Source organism: Procambarus clarkii, chromosome 3, assembly GCF_040958095.1.
Source record: "Procambarus clarkii isolate CNS0578487 chromosome 3, FALCON_Pclarkii_2.0, whole genome shotgun sequence".
NCBI classification, from domain to species: domain Eukaryota; kingdom Metazoa; phylum Arthropoda; class Malacostraca; order Decapoda; family Cambaridae; genus Procambarus; species Procambarus clarkii.
Genome location: NC_091152.1, coordinates 15152167 through 15165800, shown reverse-complemented (window position 1 = coordinate 15165800; position 13634 = coordinate 15152167). Strand labels below are relative to the sequence as shown.

General features: G+C 49.1%; 1 protein-coding gene across 1 annotated transcript in view; it reads right to left on the bottom strand.

The window, feature by feature from the left end:
- The window catches only part of LOC138368406 (ribosome-binding protein 1-like), a 42383-nt gene extending 29307 nt beyond the window's left edge, over positions 1-13076 (bottom strand). Inside the window, exons 1-2 of the mRNA XM_069330926.1 lie at positions 12177-13076; positions 2753-2947 (exon numbers count right to left, since the gene is read on the bottom strand). Of these exons, the coding sequence (XP_069187027.1) occupies positions 2753-2947; positions 12177-13076 (1095 nt within the window). The remainder of the gene's footprint in view (positions 1-2752; positions 2948-12176) is intronic.
- Positions 13077-13634: the final 558 nt, after the last annotated feature.

Here is a 13634-nt window from a genome sequence, read left to right as displayed (position 1 = left end):
AGAGAGAGTGTGAGAGTGTGAGAGTGTGAGAGAGAGTGAGAGTGTGAGAGTGTGAGAGAGAATGAGAGAGTGAGAGAGTGAGAGAGAGAGAGAGAGAGAGAGAGAGAGAGAGAGAGAGAGAGAGAGAGAGAGAGAGAGAGAGAGAGAGAGAGTGAGAGAGAGTGTGAGAGTGTGAGAGTGTGAGAGAGAATGAGAGAGTGAGAGAGTGAGAGAGAGTGTGAGAGTGTGAGAGAGAATGAGAGAGAGAGAGAGTGTGAGAGTGTGAGAGTGTGAGAGAGAATGAGAGAGTGAGAGAGAGAGAGAGAGAGAGAGAGAGAGAGAGAGAGAGAGAGAGAGAGAGAGAGAGAAAGATGTACCAGAACATGGCTGTTACAGGAGGGCTGGCCAGCAGAATAGCCTTTGGTTGGCTGTAAAAAGAGATTGATGGATTTCGTAATTTCCTGCTATGAAAACGGATGCCGGGGGATGGGCGGTCTTGATTGTGCATCGATGGATAGGATAATAGGTAGGTCAGAGCCAGTCGGGAGAGTAGAGCTGCAGATTACATGAAGCGGGCTTCTCATCGCTTCTTTTCCTACAATATCACTCTTTATCTCATTCTGTATACATCTATGTCTTTCTATGTCTGGTAATGTATTTACATATCTCTTTTTGTCAATATAGTTATCTTAACACTTTACACACACACACACACATATTATATATATATATATATATATATATATATATATATATATATATATATATATATATATATATATATATATATATATATATATATATATATATATTGACAGTGTCAGACCACGGAGGAAAATTGAAACAGGAATTTCCTTAAGTACTTTCGTATATTAATACATCTTCAGAAGGAGTCACTCCTTCTGAAGATGTATTAATATACGAAAGTACTTAAGGAAATTCCTGTTTCAATTTTCCTCCGTGGTCTGACACTCACACTTTTAATCACGTGTTTATTTTCGTGATTTACACACACACACACACACACACACACACACACACACACACACACACACACACACACACACATATATATATATATATATATATATATATATATATATATATATATATATATATATATATATATATATATATCCCCTCCCACCCCTCCACCCACCCAGCTCCTTCCACCCCCACCCACCCAGCCCCTCCCACCCCCACCCACCCCACAAGAGCCCCACCCTAGACTTTTACATTTCTTAACATTGGAGGAAAAACGCCATAAGAGTGTAATTCTGGACAGACTCGTTCTCATGCATATTCAACAGACCAGTGTGGTGATGGTGGAGACTACACACACGCGCGCGCGCGTGCACGTCTGGTTGCTGAGGTCTCGTAACAGGGGTCTGGTAGCTGAGCGGACAGCGCGCATGATTCGTAATTCTGTCCCAGGTTCGATTCCCGGACCAGGCAGAAACAAATGGGCAAACTTTCTTTCACCCTGATGCTCGTGTTACCTAGCAGTAAATAGGTACCTGGGAGTTAGTCAGCTGTCACGGGCTGCTTCCTGGGTGTGTAAAAAAAATTAGTAGTAGTTAGTAACAGTTGATTGATTGACAGTTGAGAGGCGGGCCGAAAGAGCATAGCTTAATCTCCGCAAGCACGCACTAATAGGTGAATACACACACACACCCCAGGAAGCAGCCCGTAGCAGCTGTCTAACTCCCAGGTACCTATTTACTGCTAGGTGAACAAATGCATCAGGTTGAAAGAAACTTTGCCCATTTGTTTCGCCCTCGCTGGGAATCGAACCTGGGCCATTAGGACTACGACCCCCGAGCGCTATCCACTCACCCGCGAGACCCCGAAATGGGCGTGTGTGTGTGTGTGTGTGTGTGTGTGTGTGTATTTGTTTATTTACCTAGTTGTGCTTGAGGGTGTTCAGCTTCGGCTCTTTGGTCCCGCCTCTCAACTGTCAATGAACTGGTGTACAGGTTCCTGTCGTTGTGTGCGTGTGCGTGCGAGTGCGTATGTGAGTGCGCATGTGAGTGCGCGTGTGTGGTACCCCCAACAGAGAGGACGTAATTGTCAAGGCACTTGTTTGAGAAGAAAAACGGATTGGAACATCTTGGAACAAGTTCTCCGGAGTCGCTAAAAGAAAGGAGAATTTGCGTGTAGTTTTTCATTCTCTTGCCAGAGTGACATTCACGCCAGCAGGGCCTCGGGGACACGCTTTCATCTAGTACAAAGTTCATTCTTTATTATAATGTATAATTTTCTCACATTTGAGTAATGACTCGCGGATGGAACACACTAATTATCCGGTCCTAATTATCAGTGGAGGAGACGGGTGAGTGAGAGAATAATAAGAGACAGTTAGAGAAGGAGAAGGACGGGTGAGACAGAGACATCAATATACCAGGACAAAGACGGAGAAAGGGGGGAGAGAGGGTGAGGGAGGGTTGTAGCAGGTGTGGGGGAGGGTAGTAGTAGCAGGTGTGCGGGACACCAGGTCATCCAGGAGACACATGGCCTCATAAGACCAACTCCACCACGCTGCTGCTGGTCTGACGCCTGTCTGGAGGTCTCAACTCTGACAATAAATGCAATAAGTGTTAGAGAAGAGTAGCAGGAAAAGTGAGGGTAAACTAGTGTAAAGGATGAGTGAGACTTCAAGACGGGGAAGTGTGAGTGTGTGACCGAGTGACACAATTTAGTGTGACACAGAGGTAACCAAGATGAAGCCTCGACACTCACTCTTCTGAAAGAGAGGTATGCAACCCAAACTAACATATATGTTAGGGAAATGACAACGTTTTGGACCCTTATCAGGTCCTGGACCCTTATCAAGTCCTGGACCCATATCAAGTCTTGGACCCTTGTCAAGTCCTGGACCCTTATCAAGTCCTGGACCCTTATCAAGTCCTGGACCCTTATCAAGTCCTGGACCCTTATCAAGTCCTAGACCGTTATCAAGTCCTGGACCCTTATCCAATCGTGTCAAATACTATAAGAGAATTAACAAGTTTCCAGGATGGACCGAAACGTCGCGGCGTTCACGTCTCTCCGTCAGCATGGGTTGGTGTAGTAATGTTGAGGGCAGGTTAGTGGGCCGCCGTGTTGGCGTAGACGCGTGGTGTACTGTAGAGAGAGCGGGAGGGGGGGAGGCGTCATTACACTAATACGCAGCAGCTCGTACACGTCCTAATGGCCTCTCTGTAATTAGCTTGTGTCAATCTACCTTTCCAATTATTAGACTTATTCCTTTTATCAGTTGGTTTTCCCTGTTTTTTTATGTCTTGTCTTAGATGGTGTGTATGTCTCAGGGTGTTACCTATTTCTGCCTGTAGGATTGAGCTGTTAGCTCTTGGACCCCCGCCTTTCTAACCATATGTATCAACTCTCGACCTGTTTTCTCTATCATATTTACTCTGTATTTCTCTCTTTCACGCATGCCCCCCCACACACACACACAAAAAAAAAAATATTCCCAGGATGCCGCCCACAACAGTTATCTAACTCCCAAAAAGTTTCAGTTGGGACACAGCAAGGGAATCATGCTATCCACTGTTGTTTGATGGAGTGTAAGAGCGAACACTGGGAGCCGGTCGGCCGAGCGGACAGCACACTAAACTTGTGATCCTGTGGTTCCGGGTTCGATCCCGGGCGCCGGCGAGAAACAATGGGCAGAGTTTCTTTCACCCTATGCCCCTGTCACCTAGCAGTAAAATAGGTACCTGGGTGTTAGTCAGCTGTCACGGGCTGCTTCCTGGGGGTGGAGGCCTGGTCGAGGACCGGGCCGCGGGGACACTAAAGCCCCGAAATCATCTCAAGATAACCTATCGGCCAGCATCTCTCACAACGTGTCGGGTGAAGCATCTTGTAGACGTCAGTGTCCCGGACTTCTTAATCTCATCATTCTTACTGACTGTATTCTTAGTTATCATCCAGGTCTTGGTATTTCCTGGTAATCATCAGGACAGAGTTTGCTGGTAAATAATTTATATATGTGTTTATATACAAGGTGTTTATAGGTGTTATAAACACCTTGTATGTAAACTGCATTTTATATAATGCAGTGTGTAGGTGTTACCCGCCAGTAATATTACACTCACCGGGCTGTAATGTTGTTATTTTTTCTGTACCAGAAACTTTTAGATACTTTGAAACTCACGTTTTAAATTCAGGTGTGCTTAATTTGTTTGTTGTTTCATGTAAGTCTAAGAGGTATTGTTTTGTGAAGCATTCTTGGGATTGTTTCTCCACGTGTTCGCTAAGTATATACAGCGTTTCATCAGCTCGCTAGAACACACTGAACACGAGTTCCATACCTGCTTGGTATTATCTTTTGATCTCGCTAAAATGATAGCATTACACACGGTAGCCTGGTACAGATTAGGGCATGACTGTTGAGCACTGTGTTAATATCTCTATTTCCCCCACACATTCCAACAGGGTGTCTACACATTCACCCTTATTATTACACATTATTATTATTACATCATTATTCACCCTTATTATTACTACACATTATCCACCCTTATTATTACTACACATTATCCACCCTTATTATTACTACACATTATCCACCCTTATTATTACTACACATTATCCACCCTTATTATTACTACACATTATTCACCCTTATTATTACTACACATTATCCACCATTATTATTACTACACATTATCCACCCTTATTATTACTACACATTATCCACCCTTATTATTACTACACATTATCCACCCTTATTATTACTACACATTATCCACCCTTATTACCATTATTAGTCTTAATAAAGCTGCCAATCTTCAGAAATATAGCACTTACTGCAGCCACTCACCGAACAGTCAAATATGGTCTGTTTACCCAAAAGTAAGTTCAACTTTTTTGTATATTTCAATACTTCAACCGGAGTGGTTAAACTATTAAACAGTAATTTTGAAGCTACTGTAATCTTTCCTAGGCCTAAAGAAGCAGTCCTAGGCCTAATATAGGCGATTTAAGGCTTAAATTTATACTGTTATGCGAGGCCCAGGAAAGTTTAGGTTTGGTTGTTTCCTTCTTCTGCTCCTCTTAACAATTTATTAATAATACAATATGTGTTCCGTTATGGTGAGAGTCCACTAATGTTCGGTCCAGCCAAAGTTGTTATTAGTACTGTTATTTTGGTTGTAATAAACTCATTATTAGTGGCTTTCCTAAACCATTTAATTAACAACACAACCCGAGACGTTATTCATTTATTAATGCGTATAATGAAATGAATAAAGTGTAGAAATACTGTATATAATAATTCCATTTTTTTTTATTGATTTCCTGTCCCTCTAGTTGTATAGTATGGTGGACTAAATATCTATATATCGTCGGTCCTAGGACTGATGATTCCTCATGATAGTTAAACACATTCCGGAGAGACTTGAGTCTGTGTGTCAGACTGAGCGGAGGAAGAAGTTAAGAATATATTAACTTGAAGGGTTGTGTAAAATCCTGGTTTGTGCCTCGGAGAGGCTACGGGATCCAGTAAGTTCAGTAGAACTTCGGTTTCAACCCTGTCGTAGCTCAGTCGATTAAGGCAGTGTCTGGGATGCTCCCGCACGCAGGTTCGAATCCTCGTCACGGCCCTTGTGAATTTGTTAACTTGAGAAACCTTAAGGAGGATATTTCCGTATAATCCTGGTCTTGTTGTGGAAGCAAACGGCTGACTGACACATTTGATGTCACGGGGAGAATAGTGGAGGGTTGTGACACTTGAGGAGAGGATGAAGTTATCTAAGATGGGCTGCCTTGCATGTGTCAGTAGGAACTGCCTCGTGTGGGCCAATAGGCGCTGCCTCGTACGGACCAATAGGAGCTGCCTCGTACGGACCAATAGGCGCTGCCTCGTACGGACCAATAGGCGCTGCCTCGTACGGACCAAAGGGCTTTGCAATTTCATTTATCCTTCTGTTATTATCTTGTTATGTTCTTATACCGTTACTGAGTATTACTTGGAACTAGTGGCTATGAACCTTTGGGGACTTGGCTTAATATGCGCTCATGGGGAGTGAGTCTGATTGATTAATGAAGATTAAGCCACCCAGGAGGTGGCACGGGCATGAGTAACCCTCTGGGAGTGAGTCGTTAAATAGCGACTAGTGATTGTGGTATAAATTTGTTGTTTACATGTGATTCTGTCCACTTGTGTTGCTCTTTACGTGCGGTTCTCTGGTTCTTTGTTGTCTTGATAACATCGTGTTCTTAATATCTCACATAATGAGGTACTCTGGTATTCTTAAGATGATATCTGGACGTGTTAAGATGCTGTGTGTGGCAGGCTGGCCCACCAGGCCCAGCGCCGGTGGTACGGGGCTCTGGTACCCTCCAGATCACAGCTGGTACTGACGGCCTGGCACTCGTGCCATCCTTCAGGGACCGGGGGAAGTTATGAGATGGTGATTGGTGCCATTGTGGTGGTTCTCGGATCCCACAAAGGACGTCCTGCTCGATGCCTTCTACAATGGTCGTCTGTCTCATCATGGTCCGAGTTGCATGAACTGGTGGACGTCTATCTCATCATGGTCCGAGCTGAAGTTGGACAGGGGAAGGAGAGGGTGTCTCCCTCCCTGCAGGTGGTGAGAGTCCCAGCTCTCACTGTGGAATAAGAGTGAGAGGCCGCCATCCCTCTCCATCATGGCTACCATTCGTGGGATGGGGAAGACCGTTACTGGGGAGAACGCGCTGGTCAACACAAGCCTCGCTCCCACCTCCGTAGTTTCCGCTAGTGGTACAAGATATGACAGAACATTAAAGCAAGAGGAGAACCATCCCCTGATACAATCAGGCCGGGCAGAGACTGATGGGCAGACTGCATCTTTCTAGATTGACAAAAAGCCTTAGATACAGTATTAAACAGAAGGTGGTACACAAACGCTTGAAGCAAGTGGGTGTAACCAGGTGATTACTTAACTGGACGAGAAAGTACCTAATAAGCAGACGCTAGAAAACTAAAGACGAGAGAGGAGAAAGTGTACTAGCGAAGGGTAACAGCCAGTTTCCCAAATGTGTTTCATATTGCCTTTACTGTTCTGGACACATGACATAACGACAGGAATACACGTCAATGTATCATGTGAATGCGTGATACACATGTCAGTGTATCATACGTCAGTGCATTATTCATGTCAATGTTTGCAGGCGACGCTAAGGTAATATGAAGAGTCAAACAGACGAAGGTTTAAAATGATCCTGTAGCACCAAGGAAAGGCTGCAGAGCTTGTCTGAGACAACTGACAACGGCAATTGAACACAAACGTGTGTAAGGTTTGTGTGGGATGGGATTAGGTGGTCCTGAAATAGACTTAGATAATCCTAGTAGATCTATCACTCCAGTAGGTTATTTTGTATTAACATATTTAGGACCAGGCTGGCCGCTCTCTGGCAGCATGAATACTTTAGGTGATTCCGCTCTCGTCTTCTTCCTAGAGAGAAGATTTTGAGCGCTTTCAGAAGACCCCAATAATTAAGGTGCGCTTTGGTTTGTCGGCTGCCTGCGAGTATGTTATTACCTGTGTGTGATAATTTCCTGGTTGGTTTACCTGTTATAATGTTATTGTTTGTTATTCTCCAACAAAACTGGATAGATTGAAGTCTCCAAGGAAGATAACATCTTATTGAGTGTTCTTAATTATCAAGGGATTTTTTTTTATATTTTGTTTATCTGCCCTGAGACTTCCTGAACCACTGGATGTGAAGGTGTATGTTCATGAATAGTGAAGAGGTTTATGGCCTCTATTTTGTCTCCAAGTGGTTCTACCACCTCATTTGTTGAGTTTAAAGGCTCCGTGCATTCAAGTGCCTCTTTAGTATACATACCTGCTACTCCTCTTGAACTATTCTCTCTCTCTCTCTCTCTCTCTCTCTCTCTCTCTCTCTCTCTCTCTCTCTCTCTCTCTCTCTCTCTCTCTCTCTCTCTCTCTCTCTCACGTCCCATACTTTCGAGTTCTCTTCCCTTCTGTCCTTTTTCTCTTCCAAGCTCAAAAACCTATTCTCCACACACCTCTTTCCTGACCTTCCCTCCCTTCTCTCTCTCTCTCCTTCCACCTTATCCTCTCTTTCCCTCATTCTCTCCCTCCTTCCCATCCTCCCTCCCGTCCTCTCTCTCCCTCCTTCTCTCCCTCCCGGGCCTCTCGCCCAAGCTTGTGTGGAGACCTGAAAGGATTCTTGTTATTGTTCTTTTCGATCTTTATTGCCTGTTCAAGGTTGGATCAGGTGCAGAGTTCTCACAGTAAAGGGGCGTCGGTGAGGGGGGAGGGGGGTGTTGGTGCATTGTGGTGAGGGGGGGGGGAGGGGCGTGGGTGAGGGGGGGAGGGGGTGTTGGTGCATTGTGGTGAGGGGGGGGAGGGGCGTGGGTGAGGGGGGAGGGGGTGTTGCTGCATTGTGGTGAAGGGGGAGGGGGGAGGGGAGTGTTGGTGCATTGTGGTGAGGGGGGGGGAGGGGGTGTTGGTGCATTGTGGTGAGGGGGGGGGGAGGGGGTGTTGGTGCATTGTGGTGAGGGGGGGGAGGGGGTGTTGGTGCATTGTGGTGAGGGGGGGGAGGGGTTGTTGCTGAACTGAGCAGGTTAGCAAACCATTAAAAACCCAACACTTTTGTCTCAAGGCGCCAGCACGGTCTTAGTAAAGGAGAATCCTGCTTGACAGACTGGCTGGAGTTCTACAACAAGATGACAGACACCAAAGAGAGAGAGAGAGGGATGGGCAGACTGCATATTCCTCGACTGCCAGAAGGCATTCGATACGGTCCCGCATCAAAGACTCCTACTAAAACTAGAGAAGCAGGCTGGTGTATCTGGAATACTCGTAAGGGAGTCAAAGAATATCTCTCAAGAAGAAAGCAACGGGTTACAGTGAGAGCAGAGACATCAGGAGTAGAAGAGAAGACATTAATGAGTAAACACACACACACACACACACACACACACACACACACACACACACACACACACACACACACACACACACACACACACACACACACACACACACACAGGAGAGTTAGGGGGATATGATCACCACATTCAAGATTCTCAGGGGAATCGATAGGGTAGATAAAGACAGGCTATTTAACACAAGGGGCACACGCACTAGGGGTCACAGGTGGAAACTGAGTGCCCAAATGAGCCACAGAGATATTAGAAAGGACTTTTTCAGTGTCAGAATAGTTAGTAAATGGAAGTAATACGGTGGAGGGTGACTCCATACACAGTTTCAAGTGTAGATATGATGGAGCCCAATAGGCTCAGGAACCTGTACACCAGTAAATTGACAGTTGAGAGGCGGGACCAAAGAGCCAGAGCTCAACCTCCCAAAAGCACAACTAGGTGAGTACAGGAGAGCGCGTATATACAAATCTGACTTAGAGACAAAACCAGATGTTGGATAATTACATATGTCCCCCTCCCATCTTACACCTTATGTTCCCCCTCACATCTTACACCTTAGTTTCCTTTGTCCCTCACCTTCCTCTGACCCCTCAACACCTCTCCCCTTCCTTTCACGCTCCATCCCCTCTCCCTTCCCCTTTCTTATTATTATCTTACTTCTTTTTCAGTTTTCCTTCAGTGCTTTCCCTTTCACTGTACACATTTTATCCCCACCTTCATTCTTCTTTCACCCTAATGCCTCACACACTAATGTCTCACACCCTAATGCCTCACACACTAATGTCTCACACCCTAATGCCTCACACACTAATGTCTCACACCCTAATGCCTCACACACTAATGCCTTACACCCTAATGTCTCACACCCTAATGCCTCACACACTAATGTCTCACACCCTAATGCCTCACACACTAATGTCTCACACCCTAATGCCTCACACACTAATGTCTCACACCCTAATGCCTCACACACTAATGTCTCACACACTAATGCCTCACACCCTAATGCCTCACACACTAATGTCTCACACCCTAATGCCTCACACACTAATGTCTCACACCCTAATGCCTCACACACTAATGTCTCACACCCTAATGCCTCACACACTAATGTCTCACACCCTAATGCCTCACACACTAATGTCTCACACCCTAATGCCTCACACACTAATGTCTCACACCCTAATGCCTCACACACTAATGTCTCACACCCTAATGCCTCACACACTAATGTCTCACACCCTAATGCCTCACACACTAATGTCTCACACCCTAATGCCTCACACACTAATGTCTCACACCCTAATGCCTCACACACTAATGCCTCACACACTAATGCCTCACACCCTAATGCCTCACACACTAATGCCTCACATCATAATGCCTCACACTAATGCCTCACACACTAATGCCTCACACCCTAATGCCTCACACCCTAATGCCTCACACACTAATGCCTTACACACTAATGCCTCACACACTAATGCCTCACACCCTAATGCCTCACACCCTAATGCCTCACACACTAATGCCTCACACCCTAATGCCTTACACACTAATGCCTCACACACTAATGCCTCACACACTAATGTGTCGTCTCACACTCTAATGTATCTTCTCACACCCTAATGTCTCGTTTTTCTCCAATACCTCACCCCACATCCTATTGCTTTACCCTATACCCTAATTCCTCACCCTACACCCTACTGTCTCATCTCTCACCCTAATGCCTCACTCCATCCCAATCCCTCATCCCACACCCTAATATTCCGCCTCACGACCTAATGCCTCGCCTCACACCCTAATGCCTCGCCTCACACCCTAATGCCTCGCCTCACACCCTAATGCCTCGCCTCACACCCTAATGCCTCGCCTCACACCCTAATGCCTCGCCTCACACCCTAATGCCTCGCCTCACACCCTAATGCCTCGCCTCACACCCTAATGCCTCGCCTCACACCCTAATGCCTCACTCCATCCCAATCCCTCATCCCACACCCTAATATTCCGCCTCACGCCCTAATGCCTTGCCTCACACCCTAATGCCTCGCCTCACACCCTAATGCTTCGCCTCACACTCTTCCCTACTCACACAGTTTAATATATACCTGGTTTATATCCGGTAACTCTTCCTGAAGAATAATAAGCTTTTGTCCGCCCCTCCCCGCCTCCGCCTGCACCTCCCTGCACATCCCGCCGCTTATTGCACCTCCCTGCACCTCCCTGACCCTCCCTATCTCCCTATCACGTGATTGTCGTTCTCCGTTTTCACACGGGAGCCAAATACTCCTTACCATGTAACCCCGCCCCTCCCTCGACCCCCATTCCCACCCCTTCCCAACACTTTTCCCTGTCCCTTCACCCTCAGTCCCTTCCAGCCCCTTCCGAGGGCGTTTTAGGGGGGCTGACGTTGAGGTGGAGGACGGCCGTAATGGGGTGGGCACCTGCTGTCTAATAGTACTAATTAATCATGGGTAATTGTTCTGCCCCGTCAATATCTGGCCAGGGGGGAGTTGTGGCCAGGGGGGGGGGAGGAGGTGTGGCCTGGGGGGGGGGTAGATTAAGAGTGTGATGGAGGAGGGTGAGGACACACACACACACACACACACACACACACACACACACACACACACACACACACACACACACACACACACACACACACACACACACACACACACACACTCGTCTTGTCACTTAAAGAGGGCACATGAGAGGCATGTTGTTTGGGGAGCAGTTTTAAAGGGTAGTAAATGTGGGCCATCAGAGTTTACAGACGGCTGTGTGTGGTCATCATTGGTGCAGATGAGATCACTGTATAACCCGCCCCCACCGCTGTCTGCTGGATGACACCCCGCCCTCGCCACTGTCTGCTGGCTGACACCCCGCCCTCACCTCTGTCTGCTGGCTGACACCCGCCCCCACCACTGTCTGCTGGCTGACAGCCTCCCTCACCCCTGTCTGCTGGCTGACACCCGCTCTCACCACTGTCTGCTGGCTGACACCCGCCCCCACCTCTGTCTGCTGGCTGACACCCGCCCTCACCACTGCCTGCTGGCTGACACCCGCCCCCACCACTGCCTGATACCCGCCCTCACCACTGTCTGCTGGTTGACACCCCGCCCTCACCACTGTCTGCTGGCTGACACGCCACTGTCTGCTGGCTGACACCCGCCCTCACCACTGTCTGCTGGCTGACACCCTCCCCCATCACTGTCTGCTGGCTGACACCCGCCCTCGCCACTGTCTGCTGGCTGACACCCACCCTCACCACTGTCTGCTGGCTGACACCCACCCTCACCACTGTCTGCTGGCTGACACCCGCCCCCACCACTGTCTGATACCCGCCCTCACCACTGTCTGCTGGCTGACACCCGCCCTCACCTCTGTCTGCACGCTGACACCCGCCCTCACCTCTGTCTACTGGCTGACACCCGCCCTCACCTCTGTCTGCTGGCTGAGACCTGCCCTCACCACTGTCTGCTGGCTGACACCCGCCCTCACCACTGTCTGCTGGCTGACACCCGCCCTCGCCACTGTCTGCTGGCTGACACCCGCCCTCGCCACTGACTGCTGGCTGACACCCGCCCTCACCACTGTCTGCTGGCTGACACCCGCCCTCGCCACTGTCTGCTGGCTGACACCCACCCTCACCACTGTCTGCTGGCTGACACCCGCCCTCACCTCTGTCTGCTGGCTGACACCCGCCCTCACCACTGTCTGCTGGCTGACACCCGCCCTCGCCACTGTCTGCTGGCTGACACCCGCCCTCGCCACTGTCTGCTGGCTGACACCCGCCCTCGCCACTGTCTGCTGGCTGACACCCGCCCTCACCACTGTCTGCTGGCTGACACCCGCCCTCGCCACTGTCTGCTGGCTGACACCCACCCTCACCACTGTCTGCTGGCTGACACCCGCCCTCACCTCTGTCTGCTGGCTGACACCCGCCCTCACCTCTGTCTGCTGGCTGACACCCGCCCTCACCACTGTCTGCTGGCTGACACTCGCCCTCGCCACTGTCTGCTGGCTGACACCCGCCCTCGCCCCTGTCTGCTGGCTGACACCCGCTCTCACCACTGTCTGCTGGCTGACACCCACCCTCACCACTGTCTGCTGGCTGACACCCGCCCTCACCACTGTCTGCTGGCTGACACCCTCCCCCACCACTGTCTGCTGGCTGACACCCGGCCCTCATCACTGTCTGCTGGCTGACACCCGCCCTCACCACTGTCTGCTGGCTGACACCCGCCCTCGCCACTGTTTGCTGGCTGACACCCGCCCTCACCACTGTCTGCTGGCTGACACCCGCCCTCACCACTGTCTGCTGGCTGACACCCTCCCCCACCACTGTCTGTTGGCTAACACCCGCCCTCGCCACTGTCTGCTGGCTGACACCCTCCCCCATCACTGTCTGCTGGCTGACACCCTCCCCCATCACTGTCTGCTGGCTGACACCCTCCCCCATCACTGTCTGCTGGCTGACACCCTCCCCCATCACTGTCTGCTGGCTGACACCCGCCCTCACCACTGTCTGCTGGCTGACACCCGCCCTCACCACTGTCTGCTGGCTGACACCCGCCCTCACCACTGTCTGCTGGCTGACACCCGCCCTCACCACTGTCTGTTGGCTAACACCCGCCCTCACCACTGTCTGCTGGCTGACACCCGCCCTCACCACTGTCTGCTGGCTGACACCCGCCCTCACCACTGTCTGCTGGCTGACACCCGCCCTCACCACTGTCTGCAGGGGTTC